The sequence below is a fragment of the Rhinolophus sinicus genome, chromosome 2 (assembly GCF_057876585.1).
Source record: "Rhinolophus sinicus isolate RSI-liver-muscle chromosome 2, RSI-T2T, whole genome shotgun sequence".
Classification (NCBI taxonomy): Eukaryota; Metazoa; Chordata; class Mammalia; order Chiroptera; family Rhinolophidae; genus Rhinolophus; species Rhinolophus sinicus.
In genome coordinates this window covers 171,760,838-171,786,215 of record NC_142502.1, presented here as the reverse complement: position 1 = coordinate 171,786,215, position 25,378 = coordinate 171,760,838, and the positions used below count along the sequence as shown (strand labels likewise).

Genomic DNA, 25,378 nt, shown 5'->3' with positions numbered 1-25,378 from the left:
AAAGATATACTGAGGTCATGCTCACGGTTGCTTTTTGAGGTAATTGTACCCTGCCATGCCCCAGGAGATTAGAGAAGGATGACTTCTCTAATTCTTTTTCTGTGGTCCTAGGATTTACATTCTTGTTTCTTCCGATCGGTTTAACAAACATCATTGGACACTTATTAAGTGTCTGACACTGTCTGTGCTAGATGCTAGGAATTCAAAAAATAAAAAAAATACAGTCTTTGCAGTCCAGGAGCCCTGTCGAGGATTCAGACAGTGGGCATCCTATGAGATGTGTACTCTGCTAGAGGCCTGCACATGACTCCTGGTCCATCCAGCCCACAGATGTGGAGTCCAGAGCAGGGATACAGTTTCTTCATCCGGACAATTTCTCCAGGGTCCACTCAAACTCTATAATGTATATGATAGTAGTTATTGACTCTAGGTTTCATATGATTTCAGATAAGGCGTTCTACAACTACACTGCCATCGCTGTAGTACTTCTATAATGCTGAGGCCAGACTCAGTCTTCCAGACGCCTCTTAATGTTTTCCTTATGTTATTAACCTACCCACAGCCCCACACATACATTTCATCTGTTGGGGGCAGGGGTATTGGTGTGGGTATGTTTTGAGAGTGCAGGACGCCTTTAATCGACCCTCATTTGGTAGAGAATAGTTCTGTCATCTTCTTCAAGTTACTTATTTGTCACAGATTCAAATTCTGATAGAATTTACTTGTCTTTGAGCCTTTCTAAATGAATGCAAATCTGAGACACACTCCTCTGTTCTATTTTGCAAAAGAGAGGCCTTGAAATGGTTCTATTTCGTGTTTTATTGGGTGGCTTCCTGCCAGTGAATGAGGCTGGCTGATCCCAGCCAGTCTCTCGGTTTGCATCATCCAAGCTTGCGGGGTTTGCTGATTCAGGAATCATTCTGCTCTTTATAGTTCTTTTGCTGGCCACTTCTAAATAAGTAGAAGCACTCTCCAGCTTGAGTTGTAAAACTCATGGATATATATATATGTTTTATTTGAAGGAGTTTCAAAAAGACCCAGAGCAAAAATGTGATGAATTGGTCAGTGAACTTCAATGGGGGTTGGGGGTGAGGAGAGAGATAAGAACTTTTAGAAACTACACACTGCCCTCCTGCCCATTCCTCTTCATCGCAGCATTTCAGAATCACTGCAGTGATAATAGGAGAGTAGAACCTGGAGCCCAACCTCCATTTACATTTCTATGAGCAGCTCCGACTGCTCTGTGGTTCTGGTTCACCTCCTGGCCAATTACACTAATCTGTTTCATCTGCATAATTTGAATTTAAATATATAAAAATTTAAAGCGGTTTACATTCTATAGAATGCAATATATAATGAAAAAGCTATCATGGAAAACATATATTTAGACTGCTATATATTTACCACCACCACCACCACCCCCCACCGCCCAAAACACAGCAAAGTTTCTTAAACTGGGTTCTTTCAATAAGTCGTGTGCCCCCCTCAAGGAAACAGACATTCAATTGTAGCTGGAGAATCCAGTTTCAAAATGAGGCCCATCATTCACTGGGCTGCAATTTCGTGTGCCAGCCAGATTCTTGGGCAGATCCCTTTCCCCGGGTGAGTGGTAGAGAGCTGGCAAGGCCCAGGGGCGCCAGGGAGTTACAGACCCACAGAGAAGTGCGTGTGCAGCTTGGAGACCCTTATGTCTCAGAGATGCCTTGGGCTTGGTACTTTCCCCCAATTACCTGAGCTCATCTCATTTCTGGCCAAAGGCATTTTCTCAGCTTTCTCTAGAAAGCCTCATTTTGTCCTGCCCTCTCCTACTTTAGTTCTGATAAGCACCGTTGTACTCCCAAGTATTCTAGGAGGCAGCAACTCTTACCCGGCCCCTCTGGTCTCTGTTCCCCGGGCCTACCTCTTTCCCGGGTTAGCAAAACCTAATGTATTTATGGTCTGGCCCTTTACACAAAAAGTTTTTCCACCCATGAACTAGAGTACTTATGGTTCCTCTATGGTTTCTTTAGGATGCGAACAGCTAGCATACTTTCCTGGCCTCTCACTCTCTTTCCCTCACTGAACATCCCCTCAGGAGGTTATGTGGGTTATATGATTGGTGACCTTGAGAGAAGGCCCTAGTCTTCTCAGAGCCTTCTTGTCACAGGTGGTATTAATTCTTGTCCACTCTCTGCCATGCAGCGTGGGGCCAACTCTGCTCTAGAAACGTATTTCAGGGTAGAATCACACCAACCCAACCTCACAGAGACTGCTGTATAGCCAGAATTCAGATTTATTCCATTTTAATGATAAATGCAGCCAGCTAGCAGATAAATGCAGCCGTTACATCAGGAGATCAGAGCATTTGCTCCCTGTGGACAGTGAGCAAAGTGATTTAAATTCTGTATTTAGACTATGAAATCTGAGTAAGGAAAAGTAGGCAGATGATTTATCAAAGGACGCATTTGCCACAGAGACCTGAGAGTTCAAATCCTTGGGCCAAAGCTCCTTCTCCTGTGAACAGTATTTGGGAAGGTGCTGCCAACTTCTGGCTTCTCAAGCTTGGGTTTTCCATGCTACAGGCAGATAACACCTCTGCCCATGGCCTCTGTTCCTCCAGGCTTTCTCCAAGAAATGGATTAGCTTTGTACTTCTTAAATTAACAGTATCATTCTGGTGCTTGCCGTCCTGAGATTACCCCCAGGTCACCTTGGCTGAGGTTATAGGTGTTTCCAAAGTCTTATCTATTATATTTATCAGTTGTCTATCAGTTTACTTCTTCAGTTAATTTATCTTAGTGTGTGTGTGTGTGTGTGTGTGTGTGTGTGTGTGTCTGACTGATTTAACACTTAGAAAGCCACCTCATTTCCTATTTTCAGGTTTCTTTGGAAGACACTTTACTATTAGCTATTTACTACCAACAAGGTATTTTTGAACTCTTTGGGAAAGAATACCTTTGGCATCATACTTTGAAACTTAACTACCTGAATTCAAGCATTTAATCAGTTTTCCTTGATTTTGTATTGTAATAACTTACGAAACTATGCTAATGAAGACAAATACCTAGTAAAGACTCATCTCAGTGTAACTATCTGGTTTTTTTTAACTACCATTAAATAGTCTTATGCAATAAGCTCAACACATCTTTAAGATATCTGATTTCTAAAGGAGGTGGATAAAAGCATGTTATTTTCAAGCAAACAAATACCCAGTTAGAGGCATCTGACAACCAGAATCAGCCTCAGATCAGAAACATCTCCCCCCAGTCTTCCTTTTTATCCTCTCCAAATATCTTTCCTGTGGTAGAGATAGTTTTTGGCACTATAGATAACAGTGAAAATATGATATAATAAAACATTCTTGACCTAATGGGGCTTACATTCTAGGTGAGGGGGGCAGACTATAAAAAAAAAACCAAATAAATAAACGAAAAATATCAGCAACTGATAAGTGTTATGTGGAGAATGAAACTGAATTAATGTAATAGTTACTACTTTAGATGGAGTCATCAGTGACGGATTCCCTGAAGGGTGATGTTTAAGCTAAGACCTGAATGACACAAAGAAGCCAATCATAGGAGAAAGAGGACAGAGAATATTGCAGGTAGATAGAGGCAGCCAGGGACAGAGGCCCAAAGAGAGCCGGCTTGGTGTGTGTGGAAAGAGAAAGGTTAATGGAGTAACGCAGGCAAGGAGGAGAGTGGACATAAAAATAAGTCTTCCATCCAGAGCATAGGATGTGGAATGTGTTCAGGGGCAAATTCCTGGATAATTGCCTCATACAGAGGGACTACGGAAACTAACTGCTTTGTCTTGCTTTGTGTGTTTGCTCTATTTTTAAAATACCTCATGAGGAAAGGTGGGTGTGTAATATGGGTTGGTTCAGTCTCCATAACATTGTCTCTGGCCAAGCTCATTTGTGTGTCTGTTCCAGATTTACTGGGTGATACCATGTTCCAAATCAGACAAATGTCATTTGAGGGGAGCAAAGGGGCAAAGATGTTAAAAAATTTATCACCATGCCCCTCAATAGCTCAGAGGTCACAGGTGCTTAAAAGCCAAGCGTGGAAGGGTAGGACCCAGGTAAATGACTTTTTATGAATTGTTTTTATTAAACTTGACAAACTTACCCTTTTTAAGGGATGGAGGTGTCCTATTCTGGGTCTAAAATGTGTCTTTCAGCTCAGTGATGTGTGTACTCATAAGGAAAGACTTAATCAGGCCTAAAAATGTATGTTGGCCCTGAGGTTTGCAGGTTCATAAACTCATTGTTCTCAGTACATTCAGGAGAGAGCTGGGGAATTCATTCACATTAATCAGAGTTATAGTAGACCGATGAATAAAGTACAATGCCATTTATTCATTACCTGTGAGAGTCATAACTCCTGGCTGAAATTCATGTCTTGTTGGTCAGCACATATTCTTCCTGGTAGGAAAATCTATTTAAGAAATCAAATTAAAGCAGAAGGTTAAATGTTAAATATGGAAGCTGAACAAATCAAGTTGGATGTTTTGAAGAGCTATTTTCATTAAGCAATGGGAGCCTGATACAGTCCTTTTTCACCACAAGTACATACAGTCCCAGATGGGCAAATGATCTACTATTCAGTTGGACAGAGAAGGCCAGTGCTGGAGAAACACTGGTGAATGTTTACTCCCAGTCTCTCCTATTTCTAGGCCTGGGCCACTGTTTCCCAAAAAGTGGTCTGAAGCCCACCTGTAGTAAATTTGCCTTGGGTATTTATTAGAAATGCTTTTTTTCCTAGGCCCCATCCCACACTTCTGAATCAGAATCTCTTGTCTTCGGCTGGGAATATTGATTTTGAAGTAGTTTTCTGAGGGTGGGGGGGATGACAGTAAGCACACTAATGTTTTGAAAAACCACTGCTAGTTGCTAAGCTATATAACTTCAGGCAAGTTAGTTACTCAACGTCTCCAAGCCTCAGTTTATTTGTCTGCACAGGAGGGATAATGATAGGATCAAATGAGTCAAGTCACGTAAAGCCCTTAGAATTGTGTCTGGCACCCAGTAAGCTCTTAGTACATGCTTGCTATTGTTATTATTACCGCCATTAGTGTCATTCATCGTCTTCATTGTCATCAGTCAGCCCTCCACATTCCTGTTTGCTCACAGATTTCAGTTTTTTTAAGTCAAGCAAAGCCAAGTTTATTGGTTACTGTAATAAGGGAGACCACGCCCTTGACAGAGTCTTAGTAGCATCTCGCAGATTGTTTTCCATTGATGATATTTCCCAGTTTCTGCTCCTTAAGGATGGAAAAGATCGTATTCTGAGCCATTTCCAAATCATGCAAGAGGATGGATTTATCTTTAGGAAGGTTTCTAATGGCATCCACAGTGTTCTACTTAAAGCTTAACCTTTGATCTTAGAGTTTGGCAGGCACACTGTTGCACTGTCTTGAAAGTTGGGCTGCATCTTACTTTGGGGGCTAAAAGTTCCCTGTCGACTGAGAATAGCAACATATCAATTTGTTGAAACTCATCTCCCTAAATGTTGTCACTTGTTTTGAGTTACCCTCATATTTATACCTTTCTTTAAAACATAAAAAAAAAAAAAATATGAACAAAATGTAGAAACGGAGTCCTCTTGACTACTATTGGCTGAGTGACGACAATTCTAATTAAACCAGGTGGAATTCTGGGGATACCGTGCTGGCACATTTGGAAGTAGAGTACCACATACCATGTTGTGCAACTTGTTAGAGTCTGTAAGTACAGTAGAACTTAGAATAGCACTATTCCTATCAACTCTTGCTTCATCTGAGTACTTCAGTGTGGGTTATAAACATTAATTAAGCCTCAAAACATCCCTGTGACACAGATAATTACACTAGTCATTCCTGCATTTTACATGGGCACATTCAAAGAGGAAGAGGTTAAGTGAAAATTCTTCAGGTTATGCTGATTCAGCAAGAAAACCACTCAGAGAACTTTTCATCATTGCAATCTAAATAGTTCTGCAACTGGTTTCCTTAAGCTTCACATTTAAAGCTGAGTTATTGGAAATGAATACATTTTTGCAAAAACAAAACTTACGTCTAACCCGATGAAGCCAAAAGGAAGGTATAGCCTGGGCTTCGCCAGAGTTTAGCTACTCAGACTTTCTTTATGTCCAATCAGCTTCCCAGTACTGCATCTCTCCCTTGTAATCAATGTGGATTCTTGTGCCTCCCTCTCGTTTCTACTTACCAGTAAACTGTGAGCCTACACTCTACTGTTGGCCTGCCGTGGGAGGAACAGCCTGAGTTACTGATGGCAAGTACGGCTTAAACAGTCTGAGAAAGAGTCATGCCTATCAGAATGCCTGGTTACATTCATTTCACTCACCTACTGGTTTCTGCTAAATATAGCCCAGATCTCAGGTCATCAGAAGCTGGCAAGGCTCTGAACTATTTTTAGCTGGGTCCGGGACTCAAGGCATTAAATCTGGATAGGTAGCTGAGATTCAGCTCTAGCTTTTAAAAATAATAACTTCTATTTTTCTCTCGTTACAATTAATCATGTCTTCATTTTAGGCTTTTTGGAAAATATAGCTGAGAAAAGGTGAGAACATTCAGACCACATAGCAAAAAGAAGATAATCAAAATTTCCTGTAATACTCTTTACTGAGGGATATTACGAGGTCAGACAATTAAGTTCGCGAACTTGTTGCACCGATATTGCTAACCTTTTTTTGATATCAGAGGAATTATTCATTATGAATTTGCACCAACTGGACAAACAGTTAACGAAGTTACTATTTGGAAGTGCTGAAAAGGCTGCGTGAAAAAGTTAGACAACCTGAACTTTTCCACAATTCACGGCTCTTACATCACGACAATGCACCAGCTCACAGGGCACTGTCTGTGAGGGAGTTTTTGGCCAGTAAACAAATAACTGTATTGGAACACCCTCCCTACTCACCTGATCTGGCCCCAATGACTTCTAGCTGTACCGTAAGATAAAGGAAATATTGAAAGGAAGACATTTTGATGACATTCAGGACATCAAGGGTAATACGACAGCTCTGCTGGCCATTCCAGAAAAAAAAGTTCCAAAATTGCTTTGAAGGGTGGACTAGGCGCTGGCATCGGTGCATAGCTTCCCAAGGGGAGTACTTCGAAGGTGACCATAGTGATATTCAGCAATGAGGTACGTAGCACTTTTTCTAGGATGAGTTCGCAAACTTAATTGTCTGACCTTGCGTGCGCTTGTGTGTGTGTGTATGTGTGTGTGTGTGTACATAGTGAAGTGTACCAAGCTTAAAGATACATTTTAATATATTATGTAAGTATAAGTGTGTTTTTGTTTAACCAAAACCTAGATCAACATGAAGGACACTCCAGTACTCGAGAATGTTTTCACTTGCCCCTTCCCAGTCAATATCCCTATGCCCCAGAGGTAAATCCTATTCTGACTTTTATCACTTTTGCTTAGTTTTATCTGATTTTGAATTTCCTGTAAATGGAATCATACAGTATATACTTTTTACATCTTCCTTTTTTCAATCATTATAATGTCTGTGAGATTCATCCATGTTGTTGCATGTATCAGTAGACTGGCTTTTTGGTTGTTGTTTTTGCTGTATTAATTCCACTATGTGAATACACAATTTATTTATCAGTTCCCCTCTTGAGAGGTATTTAGCTTGTTCCCAAATTTTGGTTATTAAAAATAAAACTGCCATGAACATTTTGTCTGTGCCTTTCAGTATCGCATGAACTCATTTCTCTTGGGTACTTAACCAGGAATGGAATTCCTACGTCACAGGGTAGTCTTAGAGCTGGCTTTCGTACATGTCCCAGTTTTCCAAACTGGCTGTACCGTCATCAGAAATGTGTGAAAATTCCAATTTATGTCCTCACCAACACTTGATAGTTTCAGTCTTTTTAATTTTAGCCATTCTGAAGAATGTGAGCTGGTACCTCACTGTGGTTTTCAGTTGCATTTCCCTTATGACTAATGATGTTGAGCACTTTTTCAAATCCTCATTTAGCATTTGGACACCCTCTTCTGTGAAATTCCCTTTCCAATCTTTTACCTATTTTTTTTAACTGGATTGTTTGCTTTTTTTCCTTATTGGTTTATAGGATTCAAGTTCATTGTTAGATATATATAGCCTTCTCTCAGTCTGTGACTTGCCCTCTCACAAGACTTCTTAATTTTAATGAAGTCCAATTTATCAATCTTTCCTTTTATGGTTCATTTTTTGTGTATCTGTTTCTCTTTTGCTTTGTTTCTTACCACTCTAAAACATTCATCAACACACACACACACACACACATACACACACACACACACACGAATACAAAGTCAGCAGAAAGTGTTAACAAATGTTTTTTCTCATGCTCTGAGTAGTTTAAACATTAAATTTACATGTCTCATGGCTCAAGCCAATCCCATTCTATACAGGAATATCTGAGATATTTTTAAAAACTAGAAAACATTCTATTCACCCCAGCTACAGGAAAAAAATTTGTTTTTAGCTAAAAACGATAATTTTGTGGCATTACGTAAGTCAGATTGTTGGACACTCAGATTCCTCATCTATAAAAAGAATACAGACCATTACACTAAAGTCCCTTCAAGCTCTAACATCCTTCTGTTTTACTTCATGGATGCTATTGGTACAGACAAAACAGATGAATTCAAATAAAACATATCGGAACATAAAAAATATATTTAAAGGAAAACACAGAATGAAGAAAAATACACATGATAAATATAAATGATAGGATCTTCCGTTCCAAAATATATTGATAGAAATTGACACAATATATCGCTTCAAATTTCTATGGTCAACCTCCAATTAGATTCCATAAGTAATCAAGGAAAATCAAAATCCTGCACATTTGATTATACATGTAGTAAATCACCATCTGGAAAAATAGAGATGCTCATTCAAATGCAAATTAAAATTACATTCATGTATCACTACCCACCTTCCCCTGGCTATAGCTGAGAATGACCCCCTCCCTCCCTCTCATTCCTGAAGACTCTGCCCCACTGAGAAATCACCCACATTCTACCCACCCCTGTGAGTTAACTGTCTGAAAGCAGAGTACAACCACTGACCTAGCCCACCCCTCTACTCACTTCTCACTTCCTCTCATTACAGTGCCCCAGAGCTGGTCTACCTAACGAGTACCAACCTCTAAGTCACGCTGCCTGGTTGTTGCAGCCAGGGTTGGAACTGGAATCAGACTGACCTGGTAGCAAAAGGAAGGTCAAGCCTCTGAGCCTTCATTCCCATGTCTACAAAAGGAGGAAATCCTTACGTCACAGGATTTTCAGGGTGATTAAATGTGATGTTAGTAAAAATTCTCAGCACATAGTACACTTAGGAGGAAGCTCCAGCCAGAAGCCTTCTTTCTGACAAAGGAGCAATGCCCTGTCACCTGGCCATTGGAACACTGGCTCTCCCAGCCAGTTTGAGTTCTGCCTTAACAGAAGCATCACTACTTAGAAGTATCACAGTGTTACTAGAGTTGGGGATTTCTCACTCTCATTCTCTCGAAGCTTTGTTCAAACCTGGAGTGGGATGCAAGGGGCCACAGCAACCTTGTTAGCAACTAGAAAGTTGTTCTTTAAGCTACTGGCACTGTGAAAACACACTGGGGCCCACCAGGAAACTGTTATGCTCATCATTGACCAGGCTGTTCTGGAAAGACCAGAAGATGAACGTAGGATGAGGCTGGCGTGGGGGTGCAGGGTCCTCAGGATTCCCGCACATGAAGGAGAAGGGATGAAAAGAATAGGTCCTTATACAGTGTGATGGCTTTCAAGTAAAAATGAGAGAGAGAGAGAGAGAGAGAGAGAGAGAGAGAGAGAGAGAGAGAGAGAGAGCTGGGCTAAGAATTCTAGATTCAAGCACTAGTTTTGCTATTAAATCAATGCAATGTAACCTTCCTTGATCTCAACTACACAGTGAATAACTTGAAAAGTAATTGTATCTTTTTAAAAAAGTTCCCAGCACATGTGTTCACTCCCCTTTTTCCATCTGCCCTTACATTCCTTATCTTTTGGTTTGGAGCCAACTTCTTCCTGGCAACCAAACCCCCAGACACCATGAACTACCCTCAGCCCCCCCTTACCCCCCTTACTGGATCCAAGGTATCAGAGCCTCCCTCACTGTCCAATCTACCAGACTAGTCTTTGTTTCACATTTAGGACCTGGTCTGCCTGTGAATTAGAACTAGAATTGTATTCTGACCTGTTGCTCAGGGTGGTGCCAAACACTGATAGATGGTTTCTGCCATGCCAAATTAGAATCCTCAATGGCTTTTCCCCATATACTTTGTTATAATTGGTGGTTAGAGTCCATATTACCATGGATACTCTTCTACAGTTACATTCAGGATTAAATTGATTTTGCAGACTGATCTGGGAATTTAACCACCATTTGTACCACAGTCTCTGTGGGAAAATATATTCTGTGTTCCAAACAATTGACCTTTTGGAGTTGATCCAGTTCCTAAGTTGGGGACGGCCTGTACAATATTATGTTACATTTTGGGTTTCATTTGTGTTTCCCAGAATCAAAGACTTGTTAGAGCTGGAAGAAACTTTGATCATTTATCAATGGACTAATTTTGTAGGTAATAAAGCCAAGATTCAGAAAGATAGAGAGATTTCTCTACAGTTATTCAACTATTCTGGTCTCCAACCTCTGAGCCAATGCTTTTCCCACTCTCCAAATCGTTTTGTGGTCATTTCCTCACACAGTCATTAAACCACTCACAAGTTGGGAAGATCATGTCTTCCCCAGCATGGAATCAAACACACTGAATGTTTCATAAATACTTAATTGGTTCATTATTCACTTTGGTTTCAAGGTCTAGTCACTGTAAGTTTCTTTAAATAACAAATACCATTGGGGCATTTCAATTAAGAATTTATTTACAATAGACTGGATTTGGTTTAAATCAACATTTGAATAATAATTCATAAATATTCTATTTAACCAGTGTTTCCTACATAAAAGGACCTACAGTGTTGGATGTCATGCAATAAATATTTTTCACAGCTCACAGACACATTTGGTTTTAGTTTTAGTTTTATTTACATGCCATTAATTTTAATGTGGTCTTAAGGGAGCGTTTACTCATTTTATAACTACATTAGAAAACTTAATAAGGCTTTGTTTGTTTTATTTACTAAAACCAATTGAAACAGAGTCTTATGAAACAATTCAGAAATAAACTTTCTCCAACTGAAAAGGTGCCTCATGCATAATTTGGATATATTGTATGAGGAGAGCAACCATCATAAGAAACAAAGTATTTAAATTGTTTTACTTGAAACAAAATTTCACATTTTTTATACTTTTCTTCACCAACAAACACGTTTAGTTACTTCCTGGTATCTGTTTGAATGAGCAGGATGGGAAAGCACTGAGAGAGAAACAATCTCATATATGTAGATGACATGGTTTTATTGTAACAAACTAGGAATGACCTAAATAGACAGCTGGCCCTGTAATCTAATTATAAGAAAAAGAAGGGCCATGGATCAACTCTGCAAAAATTTAATAGTCATCCTTTGTGGTAGCTGCCCATCACCTTTAATTGCCTTATAGTTAACAGTTTTATACAGCCAGTTAACTCCTTCCAATTATCAGGCATTTATTTTGTAGTCATTTTATCTTGAAGAATATACTAGAGAACTTAAGAGATAATGCTCCACTGAGAGTCTGTGTGTATGTTGGGAAATCAGAAGCGTGAGGGTGGGGGTGGGGAGGAAGCAGGCTGCTATTATTGGCTAAGGGAGGGGAAGAGGCTTTTGGTTATATCTGGCTTTGTAATTTTGGGGGCAAAAATAACTGAGGAGGCGCGGCCAGATGGCTCAGTTGATTAGAGTGCAGGCTCCCAACAACAAGGTGGCTGGTTCAATTCCCGCATGGGATGGTGGGCTGCATCCCCTGCAACTAAGACTGAAATGGCGACTGGACTTGGAGCTGAGCTGCGCCCTCCACAACTAGATTGAAGGACGTCTCGGAGCTGATGGGAATTGGAGAAACACACTGTTCCCCAATATTCCCCAATTAAAAATAAAATAACTGAGGACATGCTTTATGACCTAGCTGATAACTTTGGCAGTTGATGATTTTCTCATATGTGTATTGAAATGAAACCAAAACTAAATCTTAAGGAAAAATCTTCGCACTGCCCAGGTATACCACTTAGGCCTGGTTCTGTATTGAGGGGTAGCCTTCTACTGAAGCATATATCCTTGTCTGGTTTCCCAATATCCTGGAATTGAGTTGACTACAAAAGCCAAAGACATTTGATATACAGAATGGCTGCCCTCCAGGTATATCTGGTAAAATTTAGAACTTATTGCTACTTAAGACTTGTTAAAGACTTGATTAAGAGGTATCACATTTATGGAAGGACAACCCAATGAATATCCATCCATGCATTTATGAGCTGTCGTGGATTAATCAAGGCATCAAAGAGCTGTCTATCACTATCACAACCTCCACATTTTGCTATTAAACCTACTCACTTTCACACTATATTTGCCACTGACCAATATTGAGAGGCATATAAAACATCCCTATGAAAGTCTGTGTTGTGTTTACTAAAATAAATCATGAGACTGTTGTTCACTGTGTTCCAAAGTGCCTTCTTTGAGGACAATCCCTAGTAACATCTCTCTGGTGTCAGCACAGTGATGGTCGGGTTCCTCTAAGCACTGGTCTGTCTTTAGCTAACGGGCACTGGCACATCCCAGGCATTTCTTGTTAGTAAGTACAAATAAGATCGTGATTTTATTAAGACCCGCCATCAAGATTTCCCAAGCCCCTTGCAATCAGGACATCCAATTTCCCTCCACAGACATTTCTAAAATTATCCAAGGATATTGACATGCGGTAAATGTTTAACAACCAGCTTCCTGGTGAAAAAGCTATAGATTTGTAGCATTTGCTAATTTCCTTGGTGTAACTACTCCTACCATGGTCAACATGATGTCACTGAACAAGGAGATGGAAAGAGATGCATAGCAGCATATCACTATATAGTATTTCCACCATAGAGATAAAACAGATGCAAACAACTTCTATACATAATAGTAAAATGTAGCAACATAAATAGGATATGATGTTTTGAGTAATCATTACCTTTGTTTTCAGTACTGTATAATTTATTTGTAAGTCCATATAATTTAATTTTAAAATAATAGCTCTGTTTAACAATTGGCTTGCAAAATTCCTAAAAATTTAACAATTGGTTCTCATGAGCCAAAGTCAACTGGCTCCAACACACCACTATCGAAAGCCCACTGGATTGGGAGTCCCAGCTAATAGTTTGCCCTTCCATCCGTTAGATTAACAATCCCAGTGTAACAAGGAGCAATACCTTACCCTGATCCCTTTTCTAAGTCTTTTCACACGTCCAAAAAGAGTAGGAGGCAGTTTCCTATATGCATGCAATCAAAACCACTACTTGCCAGTCTGCTGCTCCACAGTCTGCTGGTCTCCAGGCTTGAGTGCTCACCATGGTGCCTGGTCCAGCCAATGTCTCTCCACTGGCAGCCTTCTTTTGTCTCTGCTTCTAAACTGTTGGCTTCCCTAACTGATGACCTCCACTCTGCCCTTAGGTCACTGCTCACACTTCAGTCAAGAGCCTCCTCCGTGTATCTGCCACACGAGGCTTCTCTCCCCTTGGTACCTACTCACCTACTCTTGAACCTTACTGTGGTCCCAACTGTCACTATTGCGGCTGCTACCTGCAGCATTGTGTCCTGCAGCCTCCGGATGTCCACCTCTTACTTCTTCCTCTGTCCTCAATTTCTTATCCAAAGTACAGATAAACTTTGAACACTGAGTTTCACGTAAATGTGGCACCAAAATTTATTTATCAAAGTAGGATAAAATGGAAATGAAGCATGACCTCAATTTTATAAAAGAGGTATATATACGTTTGTGTTTTTTTTTAGTATTGTTTTCAGAATTTATATACCTACCTCATAGGGTTGGTGTTAAGGATTAAATGAGATAAAACATGTATAACATTTAAAACAGTGCCAGAGCATATACAGGGATCTCAGTAAATGGTAGCTATTATGAATGATACACGAGCAGAAGCACTGCCTTGAGCTTGGGATAGCATCTTGTCTGAGTTTCTGGATAAAGTTGTACTTGAGGAATGAGTAAAAGGCCTTTGGTCTGACCAACTCCTAGAAAAGGGCAAAAAGTCGGACTTATCTAGACCCGTTGCATGCCCACTATTCCTCCTGCCTTTCTAGAGGCAGACTACTATGGTGGAAAGAACAGCTGGACAAACCACCTTTCTGAGCCTTCGTATTTCTTTGTCCCTCTCTTCTATGCGCCAGACAGTTGGTGGGTTTACCCTGGAGGTCACAGTCAAGTGCAGGAGATAAATGCATGAACAATCACAAGGTGGATGATTAAGCAATCTAATGGAGGTATGGACAAAAACGCACTGTGGAAAAATAGTATCCACGGAGCGGAAGATGTAAGCTATGTGAAAGCAAACTATAGGACGCAGAAAGTGGTACTCATGTAAAATATTATTGCTGACGCGGAGCCTGCTGTAACTTATGTCATCCAGGGACAATTTGGCAACTAGCCTTGTGGAACGGTATCGTATAAAGCTTATTAACAATGCCACAGTTTTCCAGCAGAGTAACCTCTTTTTGCTTTCCAAACGCGCAAACCCGAGTTTCAAACACGGGTAACGCCGTCCGCGTTTCCCAGTTAACGGAAACAGGAAGAATCGCTTGCAAAACCAGGGAATGAAGCCAGGAAAAAAAAAAAAAAAGCGAAGCGGGAAGGGAACAACTATGCCTCCGGAGCACCCGGTCCTGGGCAGCTGGGAAGCGGGAAGGTCAGAGCTGCCTACGCGCGCTCCGTGTCATGCGAGCTCCGGCGCAGCAAAGCCCAGGAGCCTCCGAGGCGCCTGCGCTGCCTCGTCGATTCGGCGCAGTGGAAGCGGCCCGAGAGGGCGACGCACCTGCGCGAAGGCGGTGGCGGCGGCGGCGGCAGCGGGAGAACCGAGTCCAGTGCGATTGCGCGAAGGCCGGGGAGGCGAGGGGTGGCCGCGAAGGCGTGCGCCGTGCGCCTGCGCGGGCTGCGTGGCGCGGTGGCCGGGCCGGGCGGTGTGGAGTGAGTGGCGCTGCGGGTGAGGCCGTCGGCGGCGCTGGTGAGCTTTGCGGAGTTGGGCGGTGCCGTGGAGGAGAAGGAGGAGGAGGAGGAGGAGGAGGTGGCGGCTGGGTCTGACGCGGCTGGGTCTGGTTCTTGGGGGCTCCGCTTGCTTGTTTATTTATTTATTTACTGTGTGTGCCTCCGAGTGCGCGCGCTCCACTGCTCGGTGGGGAGGGGGTGGGGGGAGGGCCCGGGGGAAAGGGGGAGCTGGAACCGGGGTCGAAACGCCGCGTGACTTGTAGGTGAGGGAACGCCGAGCCGTCGCCGCAGCCTCCGCCGCCGAGAAGCCCTTGTTCCCGCTGCTGGGAAGGAGCGTCTGCTGCCGACAAGATGGCGGACGGGGAGCTGAACGTGGACAGTCTCATCACCCGACTGCTGGAGGGTGAGTGGGGGACCCGGCCGGCCGCAGAAAGGGGGCGCCTCCCTAAGTCATTTCCCCTCGGTCGCGGAAACCAGAAGGTACCCCCTTTCCTTCCCTGTGGCGGCCGCCGAGGAGGGTTGCAAAAGGCTGGTTAGCCGGGGGTAGGCAGGGCGAGAGGGGCTGTCCCCGCGGGCAGCCGGGTCGGGCCCGGTGGGCAGTGTCCCCGGGCCTTCGGGGACTGGCACGGCGACGCGCCGGCCTGGGGGTGCGAGGAGACCAGGGGTGCTGGATGACCCTTCCCAAGGAGGGAATGCGTGCTCCGTGCATTGTCTATGGAACGTGTATTTCTTCTCTGTTCTTTGTGCATTGCCCTTGGCTGCCTCCTATTCTTGTTCCGTGAGTGAAATTTATAAAAACCTTCTTGAGATGCTTGTTTGATCTGTTCTGCATTTTTATACGATGCTATAGGAGGAACTCTATTTAAGGAGAGGATAACAGCGGGAGTTGAGTGCCTCCCATTATTTTGCTTAAAAAATAGTAAAAAGACTTTGATGGAGTTGAAGGTGCACGCAGGAAATATGGAATACGTAGATAGGTTTGCCGAAGGGATTGGCTTTCAAGTTTGAGAATTTAACAGGTTTGAACAGGATTTAATTTCTGCACAAACTTAGCAAAGGTCTATTGTAAAGCTTTCCTTGTGTTTTGAAAGTCTTCGCAGCTTTTCAAGTTCCCAGGCCCTTCTGTTTTGAATGGTTTTATGTTGGGGTGAGGGATTGAGAAAAAGAGATGGAGATGCCAAGATATTCAAAGTTAATCGCGGTCTTCTCCCAGTGAATCCCTTTACCCTGAAATTTGCGTCATCACTAATTGCTTTGTGAGTGTGTAGGGAAAAAAATTGAGCCTTAAAAAATTTTTTAGAATCTTTTCTGCCAGAAGTAGTCCAAGGATTACATATGCACTATCTGTTATTATTTGCTTTCAAATTACCTGAACGTAATTGATACAGTGAAGCAATTTGTACTTAACATTTGGAAAATCATCAGAGATTGTATGATGGGGGTGGGGGGGAGGCGCTAGTTCCTTCCCGTTTTTTTCCCAACCGGTGTCGGCATCTCACAGTTCTGTGTACAAACTACAGTATATTTGCTCCAGATGTGGAGGCCTTCCAGCCGTCTAAGACTTAATAAAAAGCAAAGTTTTACCAGGAACTCTTCTTTACCTTTTCCTTTCCTACGAAGTTATTCCTGGGAGGCCCCCTGGTGCCTGCAGTCAGTGTTCACTGCTTACGACTGTGTGGGCTTTTAACAGATGTGAACATATTGAGACATTTGCTTTGCCAAAAATTTTATATTGTAATTGTATGTTGTTGTAAGAGGGAAATATAGCTATTTAAAATTTTTAATATCTTGTTAACTTTGGGGAAAGTTTAGGCCCACCGTCATTTTTATACATTTTAAACTAGGCTTGTAAATGTCAATATTTTTTAAAATTTCAACTTCTCCACTTTTATTTTCCATATACTTATGTATTTATATACTTTATAGGCATAAAACATAGTAGACTTACGTGTTTTAAAATGTCTGATCTGAAACCGTGTAAGTCAAATGCACCGTTTTACGGTTATAGATAACTTAAGAATCTTCACTAGTGGATTATTCAAGGTTATTGGAAAAAAATGGAGTGAAAAATTGGCTAAGTGAGTGATTCCATTTGTTTTTGTGAATTCAAATTAAATGTTTGGTTCTGGTTTTAAACAATCATTTTTCCTTTTTTTTTAGACTCCTAATCTGGACATTTTTTTTTTAGACTCCTAATCTGGACATTTTCCCCTTTTAAATTAGCAAACCTTTATTGACCTGCCTTGTGCCAGTCACCAGGAATCCGAAGATAAGATGCAGTCCCTTCACTTGAGCTCCCAGTATAAACAAGTGATTTTCAGGCTTTTTTAGCCTCCTCTCTGTTGATATGTTCAACACACTCCCATCAGTAGAGTTTCATTACTTCTTAATCCCAGGAATTATATTTAGTTTAACAGTGCCTCCCTGAGATTCTTAAATTCTCCAGGCTCCTCCTCTCCTTTCCCCTTCCAAAATCTAAACCTGTTAAAAGGCATCCAAAACAGACTTGGAGTTTCTAATAAGTAATTATTTTCAGTCTTCAAATAAAATTTTTTATGTCTGCCTTGATGTTCAGTGATGTTACATGCTAGTTAAATTTAACTCAAATTCAAGTGATGGTATTTTGTAAAAGTTTCCTAGCAGAATAGCTACAGTGAAAAATTCAGTTTTTAGTATTAAAGGAACATAGAAGTTAAAATTGGGCACAGTTTCTCTACATAGGGGGAGTGGAAATTAGCAGTGCTTGATCTCACTTTAAAATGTTGATTCATGTTCCACCATATTGTTGATTCTGTATTTTTCATTGTATTAAATTGCCAATCAGCTGTAACACTTTCGGTAAATGTATTTTATGAGTTTTGCTTTGTGTTTTTTGTTTTTTTTGTGTGTGTGTGTGGGCATATCATTGATGCCATATTTACAAAGTGCATAGAATATTTTAACAATTGTATTATTTAATGTAAAACAATATACTGATGTTTGGATGGTGCATATTCCTTCAGTATATCTTCTTGGGTTAAGTTTCACTTAGAACTATAACTAAAGACGTCTGCCACTCTATCCTTTGTAGTAGTGAGTGACCCTGCTACCACATTCTTGTGGCTTATCGTACGTAGTATTCTTGACTGATTGTTTAAATTGAAGTTGGTTCCTATGGTATCCTGGAAAATCCAGTAAAAGCTTTTTACTTTGATATGAGTTCCAAAAGGAGTTAGGATGGCAGTGAGAGTATAGCAGAATCACCTGTAACTTTATTCAAACTACACATGTTGACTTTATTTTGGAGGAGGTGAAATGGAAGAAGTAGAATCTGATGTTTTGGGGAAGAGGGTAAGTATGGAAAACTGCTTCCCACTAATTAAGACAGCGGTAGCTCTGTTCCCAACACTGACTTGATCCAAGTGTTTAAAAACTGGGCTGTACCAGTTGATAATAATTAACATATGCCTATTATATGCTGTTTATATATATATAAAACTGTGTCTGGGACTTGCTTTTTTTCTGATTATACATGTAAGCATTCTTGTAGAAAATTTGTGAAACAGAGAAGTATAAATGGAAAAAAGAAAACCCAACTCTTCCATAATTCCACAATCCAGAGATAATTCTTGTTAAAATTTTGATACATTTTTATTTATATACATTACACCATTAGAGTATAGCTTTATAGGTCTATTTTTCAAGTATTGTGAACATTTTTCTTTGTCACTGAAATGTCTTCACAAATACTTCAAAAGCTATTTGCTGTATGATAGAAGTTTCCTAAAGTTTTTTTCTTTTAGTTTGCCACAAAGCTAAGCTTGAATATTACATCATGAATTGTAGAATATTAGCACTCTGTATACTTCTGTGGCAGAATATGATTGTTTTTATATTTTTGGCTCACTAATAGCTTTATGAAAATCTTGGGATGTGTGTGTTCTTGTTTTTTAATCTGTTTTTCACTTTATCTCAACCTGTCGGATACCTGAATTTGTGGAGCTGCTGTGATCATTTAGTGTACATTTCCCTTCCTTTCTTATGGATCATGTTCTCTTACAATTTACTTAGGCTGACAGATTAAGCAAATAGGAAGTTTTCCTCTTATGTGTCTTTTTGAAGATTAAAAACGGAAAGGATTTGAAAAATGAAATAGATTTTAAAAAACTACATTAAAGCCCTCCTTTTAAGTAATAGTTTTATTTAGATATAATTCACATACCATACAATTCACCTATTCGAAGTGTATAATTAAGTGATTTTTAGTATATTCACAAGAGTTGTACAACTATAAACACAGTCAACTTGAGAATATTTTTATCACCACCCACCTCAAACAAACCCTGTCCCGTTAGCCAGCACTCCCTTTTTTCCTTCACCTTTCCCCCCAGCACTAGGCAGCCACTAATCTATTTTCTGTCTCTGGATTTTGCCTATTCTGGACATTTTATGTAAATGAAATCATATAATACCGTGTTTCCCTGAAAATAGGACCCAGCTGGCCTATCAGCTCTAATGCGTCTTTTGGAACAAAAATTAATTTAAGACCTGGTTTTATGTTATGTTAGATAAGACCCCGTCTTATAAGACCCGGTTTTATGTTATGTTATATAAGACCCGGTCTTTTAAGACCCGGTTTTATATTATGTTAGATAGGACTGTGTCTTATCTAACATAATATAAAACTGGGTCTCATATTAATTTTTGCTCCAAAAGACGCATTAGAGTGTATGGTCCGGCTAGGTCTTATTTTCGGGGAAACACGGTATGTGGTCTCTTGTGATTGTCTTTTAATGTTTTTAAAGTTTATCCATGTTGTAGCATGTGTCAGTATTTCATTCCTTTTATGGCTGAGTAATACTTCATTGTATAAATACAACACATTTCTCCATTCATCACTTGAGTTGTTCCCCTTTTGGCTATTGTGAATAAAACTTCTCTGAACGGTCACATACAGGTTTTTATGTTTTCAGTTCCCTTAGGTGTATAGCTAGGGGTGGACTTGCTGGATTATATGGTAATAACACTATGTTTAACCCTTTTGAGGAACTGCCAGACTTTTTAAAGCCTCCTTTCTGATTAAATTGTTTGATTATGACCCAGCAGTCTAAAGGTTAGATAGCTTAAAGGAAGTGCTGCTTGCTCCTGGCAACCTCAGCTTCCACAGGGAGTGTGTATAGATCCCAAGTCGGGTCTGTTGGAAAAAAGCAGGTTAGAGAGTAGAGGAGATATGAGAGGGGTACTTTCTTCTCTTCTTTTTGCCTGACAAGCTAGAGGAGGCATAAAGGTAGTATGCAGCTTTATGTTTTTAACTGATTCCGAGATAGGTCTGTTTGTTTTCCCATTAATTAGTTCCACCATGTGAAGGAAAGTTTGATAGTTTGTAACAGCCCAGAAGTGTTTCTCTGTTATTTAAATACAGATCTGGAGCTTTACTGGTAAATTTCTAAATCCAAGATTAGGAGTCATTGGGATTTAGAAATCTATTTATATTTGAGTCTAGAGACAGGATTATATTAAGATTTAGGATTAGTGAAAAAGATAGTAAATGGTATCCAGTAGGTTTTTTCTCCTCTCCTGTCTTATTCTCCACATTTATGGTTTAACAAAGTATTCATTCCAATGGCAGGCATTCTCAAACAACTTTTAACAGAGGTAAGGTAATGTGCAGAAGAATGTCAAGGTATTTAAAAATAATGACTAAATATCATTAAATGTTTCTCAAACAAAGATTATCCTGGGAGTCTTGCGTGCAAGGAGAAATCGTTTGTAAATATCAGCAGGCTTAGCGGTGGTGTGGTGGTGGAGGTAAGGAGTCCCAGTTGAATCTTCTAGGATTTAATTTTACATGGATACAAATTTATACCCCCAGGCATCAATCACTGCTCCTTTAGCGGCTGTAAATAGCCATTTCAAGTCTTATTCTTCCTGGGAAAATAGAGGATCAGAGAAGATAGGAAGGAGGAAGAGCTCAAGGTCACAGCTCTTCTTTCATGTGCACCCTCCACCTTCTACCAAGATTGAATTGGATTACCTTTGAAGTCTTAGTTACTAGTAGGTGAAAAGTCTAAGTTATTAGTTGGTGAAATGGAATATTTTTATACCTCATTCTCTGAAATATACCTTACAACAGAAACTTTGCATCTGTTAAAATGAAAAGGCTTTAATGGAAATAAAATCTTATTACACAATTGGGGTAGAAGACTAAAAGTACAGAAACTAATTCTGTAGGTTAATAAGCATAAATAAACAGTAGCCAGTCTTTTCCTAGTTTGATGGAAGGATTCAGTCCCTGTCTTGGTGGATACATGTCATGCAGTAGAAAAATAGTACAAGGACAATGGCAGTTGTCCTTTATTCTGCCTTTTCACTAGTCACATGTAGCAAGGTGATTTATGAGGGTATACATAACCTTCTGAAAATCACTGGCCTCAGGACTCTCCCTTCCCCAATTTACCTGCATTCGTGCAAGGACAAAGAGAGGTATTTATGTTACATGCATAATCTAGTGTGAGCATTGCCTTTGGGTGTTCATATATGCCGACACTGTAATTTGGAGGTTTTGACACAGTTTATTTCACCATTAAGGGATTTTACCCCCAGAATGTTCATCAGAATAGCCCGGAGTTCCCATCTAATCAGTTACGGGTTGACCAAAAGCTTTTCTTGCTTTACGTACATTTTTACTTTTCTCCTAATCCTACCCCTTATTTTCAAGATTTAGAGAAATCTAAGTTACTTTTCATAATAAAAGAAGTTTAATTAAGGACATCTGCGATATAGCTTTCTCTAGTGTTATATTTAGCAGTTATAATGGCTCTTTTTACTTTACATAGCAAATTGAGAAGAAAACTTCATAAGTACTTGTAGGTTTCATCTATGTTACTTGAATATTTATCAAATGATGACACAAAGGAATATGTTTTGTGAACACCAGACCTTAACTGCAATAGTTTGTGAATTCTGAATGATAATCAAATGTTTACTCAATTAAATGTTTACTCAAGACATATCAGTAAGTGTTAATATAGTGGGAGGTCATGTTTATGCTGGCTAAGGATATAGATTCTGCATGTATTTTAATTTCGGCTCTGCCCTGGTTTTCTTCTGCATATTGGGGATATTAGTAAGTACCTACTTCATAATATATTTGTGAAGATTAAACAGTTAAAAAAAACTTTGAACAATTCTTGGCACATAATAAATCTCAGGAAATGTTAGCTGTTAATTGTTTGGTATAAACCTGAACTGAAAAACAGGTAATAGAGAGTTTCTTAGGTTGCTGAGTCCTGGACCCTCCCCGTAGTAAATTTTTTTCCCTATAGTAATTTTTAAGAAGGCTGTTCTTGTGAGCTCCATACTGTGTTTATGGCGTATAACCGCTCTTCTCATATATACGTATGTTTGTATAAAACATTTCTTTCCTATTTCCATTATCTAGTGTTTATAATCTGGTTTGACATGTTGGTGCTGAGAGGGAGAGATTTAAGAAAATGTGTTGTATGCTAGAGACTAGAGCAATGGATCTCATACTTTTTGAGTTTTGAGAACTCTTGATACTTGTAAAAAGAACTGAAGACAAGAGCTTTTATTTATGTGAGTTACTTATCAGTGCTCTGTTAGAAATTAAAACTGAGAATTTAAGAATATCTCTTCTTTAATTCATTTAAAATAATAACCCATTACATTGTAGCATAATGTTTTTTTCTAAAACAACAAAAATTGTTATAAGTAAGTCTCTTTAATGTCTGATTTTATAGAAGACAGCTGAATTACCACATCTGATACATTATTTTGGTTGAAGCATATAAAGAAATGAAGGAATATTTTAGTAGCCTTCTAAGATAATTGTGTATATTCTTTAGTATTATACCAAAAATCGATTAGTGGTAATTTCTTAATGGTTAATTGTAATACGGAATCTAAAATGTCAATGAAATTTTTGTTGTCTTACATTGAAATCCATTGATCTATCTTGCATTTTAAATGGATCTTACACGTGACTTTGTAATATGCATTGGTCATTTGGAAAATACTGGTTAAGCCGAATTATGTGGATGTTCAAATGTTGACACATCTTATACAATATCAAAAAATCACATTTGTTAATATTACAGCAAGATATTAGAAGAGTCCTTCAGTATGGAGAAGCTGTCACATTCATGGTGCTGGATACAAGGTTTCCAAATTTTTAATTTTCACTTGAAAGTTTACATCTTAACTAGCAACAAATGCTGTGAGTTGTTTTCCTTGAAATGACAGGCACACTTTGTTCATATTCAGGAGGATCTGTTAAACATCTAAATGTGAATAACCATAGATTGTCAGTTACGCTTTCCAGTAAAAAATATGTTCTGTGACAATAAGTGGCTAGATCAGCTTGGAACTAAACAGTCACGTGAGTACTTTTCTTGAAGACAACCATTGTACTTTGGTATGCAGCAGAAATACTTTATGGTTACTTTGCATTTCATCATACAGAATGTTTAAAAGGTGTATACTGAGTGGTGGAGATGTAATAAAATTGTTTTTACTTGTTTGTCAAGGGCGTTCTTCAGTGAAACCGGACTTCTCAGTGTTTCACTTAAGTGCAGGGCAGTGAGCGCCACCAGTGACACCAGTACAGTCGGGTGCCATGGGCTTGGTTTCTGCTAAGGTGCCAGCAGTTTTATCAACCATCGCAGTGTTTACACCATGACGATGTCAACACAGTGAAAAAGAGGTCACGCTTTGAGAATCATAGGGCTAGGGCACTCCTTCCTCTGTTTCTGAATTGTCTAGTCTCACCTGTGTGTTAATTTTCCTCTTCTCATTATTTGTTTACCAGTGTACCTGGATGATTTTTAAAGATGATTCACAGACCCCTTTGAGAATTCATGAAAGCCACGGGCCTTCTCAGAAAAAATGTATGTTCGTGTACAAACACAATAGCATAGACATTTGGGGGTATTAGTACGGAGCTCCTGAAGGCCATCTGTAGGCTCTGAAGCCACGTTAATCCTATCAGGCAGACTTACATTGAAGTCATGGCAGCTGTCTAATTCACTTTCAACTAAAATTCCACATTTCAGCCAATTGTAAAATTTATACTTTTTTCCCCCGTTGGTGGACTTATGTGCTAAAATTGTTGAATTTTGCCATTTCATCATACAGAAAAAATTTAGGAACTTTAGGAAACCTGAATTTAAGTTGACTTTACTATTGATTAGTACAGAACAGCCAGTGAATCTTTTTTGGGGGTGGGAGTGGGGTAATTAAAATATTAAAGGTTAATGAAGATTACTAAGATTTCATGGGGCAGGTGTGATGGGTAGTGGAGTTTTTCTTGGCATCCTTTCTGTTTTAGAGAACACAGTTATTAAAAAGAACTTGCTGGAGAAAATAGGTTATTGAAAGATAAAATTTAGTACACACACAACACATACAGACATAAATAGGCACATATCACACCCCGTTTGTAATTTAAAAGACAAACCTGCATTGAAAAAGTTTTTACACGAATATAAAACTTGAAATACAGTGATTGCGTACAATTTTTTGTAATCATGAGAAAAGGGGAATTCTTCGGGGGCAAGATAACATTTTGCTCAATTAAGGTTCAGTTAGTGTTCTGTATCAGAATCGATTGCAAGTGTTCATCTGTTGATGCTGATCTGTAATGAGATTTTATGCATTTCATCTTGGAGGATGTCTTTTAACACAGGTACTGCCAAGTACTGATATCTATCCATAAGCATATGATTTTAGTTAAGTGGTTTTACTCATCCCTTGGAAGGCATTTATGGAATTCTATTAGTCCTCTCTTGATAGTTGCCTGTTAGCATGTCATGACATTGCAGTAATCAATTCCAAGAGAGGGTTAGGTGGAAGCTTTTCATCTGCACGATTAAATGGATTTTGATATATTGTGCACTAGCGTTGAGGTCTGAAGATTGCTGTTAGAATTGTGACTTGAGCTTAGAAAGCATAAATGATGGAAGTCTGTGAGGGAATGAAGATCTCACTTGTTTTAACTTTTGACAGCATCAGAACTGTGTAAAGTAACTTGACATTTTCTTGTGATTCAAGCAACATTAGTTGTCAGAATGACTTAACTACAGCATACGTTTCAGTATAAGTATTTTTTTTGCTTTATAATTTTAGGTAGAATCATTAAGAAACTATCATGTTTGCAGCAAAATCTAATTTATAAAACTACTCGGTGTTTGATAATAGTGACTGAGGGGGATTCTTCTCATTTGGAAAAATGTTGTTACTGGCCCTGAACTCAAAAAA

The 25,378-nt window shown here is 39.6% G+C and overlaps 1 protein-coding gene and 1 long non-coding RNA gene across 5 annotated transcripts in view; one reads left to right on the top strand and one right to left on the bottom strand.

The window, feature by feature from the left end:
- The window catches only part of LOC109449260 (uncharacterized), a 108,689-nt gene extending 93,598 nt beyond the window's left edge, over positions 1-15,091 (bottom strand). For all 4 annotated transcript variants that reach the window (XR_016020489.1, XR_016020486.1, XR_016020487.1 and 1 more), the window contains exons 1-2: positions 14,955-15,091; positions 4,346-4,417 (exon numbers count right to left, since the gene is read on the bottom strand). This is a non-coding gene — a long non-coding RNA (uncharacterized LOC109449260). The remainder of the gene's footprint in view (positions 1-4,345; positions 4,418-14,954) is intronic.
- The window catches only part of PPP1CB (protein phosphatase 1 catalytic subunit beta), a 33,560-nt gene continuing 22,994 nt past the window's right edge, over positions 14,813-25,378 (top strand). The window contains exons 1-2 of the mRNA XM_019735319.3: positions 14,813-15,143; positions 15,388-15,527. Of these exons, the coding sequence (XP_019590878.1) occupies positions 15,476-15,527 (52 nt within the window). The 5' untranslated portion in view covers positions 14,813-15,143; positions 15,388-15,475. The remainder of the gene's footprint in view (positions 15,144-15,387; positions 15,528-25,378) is intronic.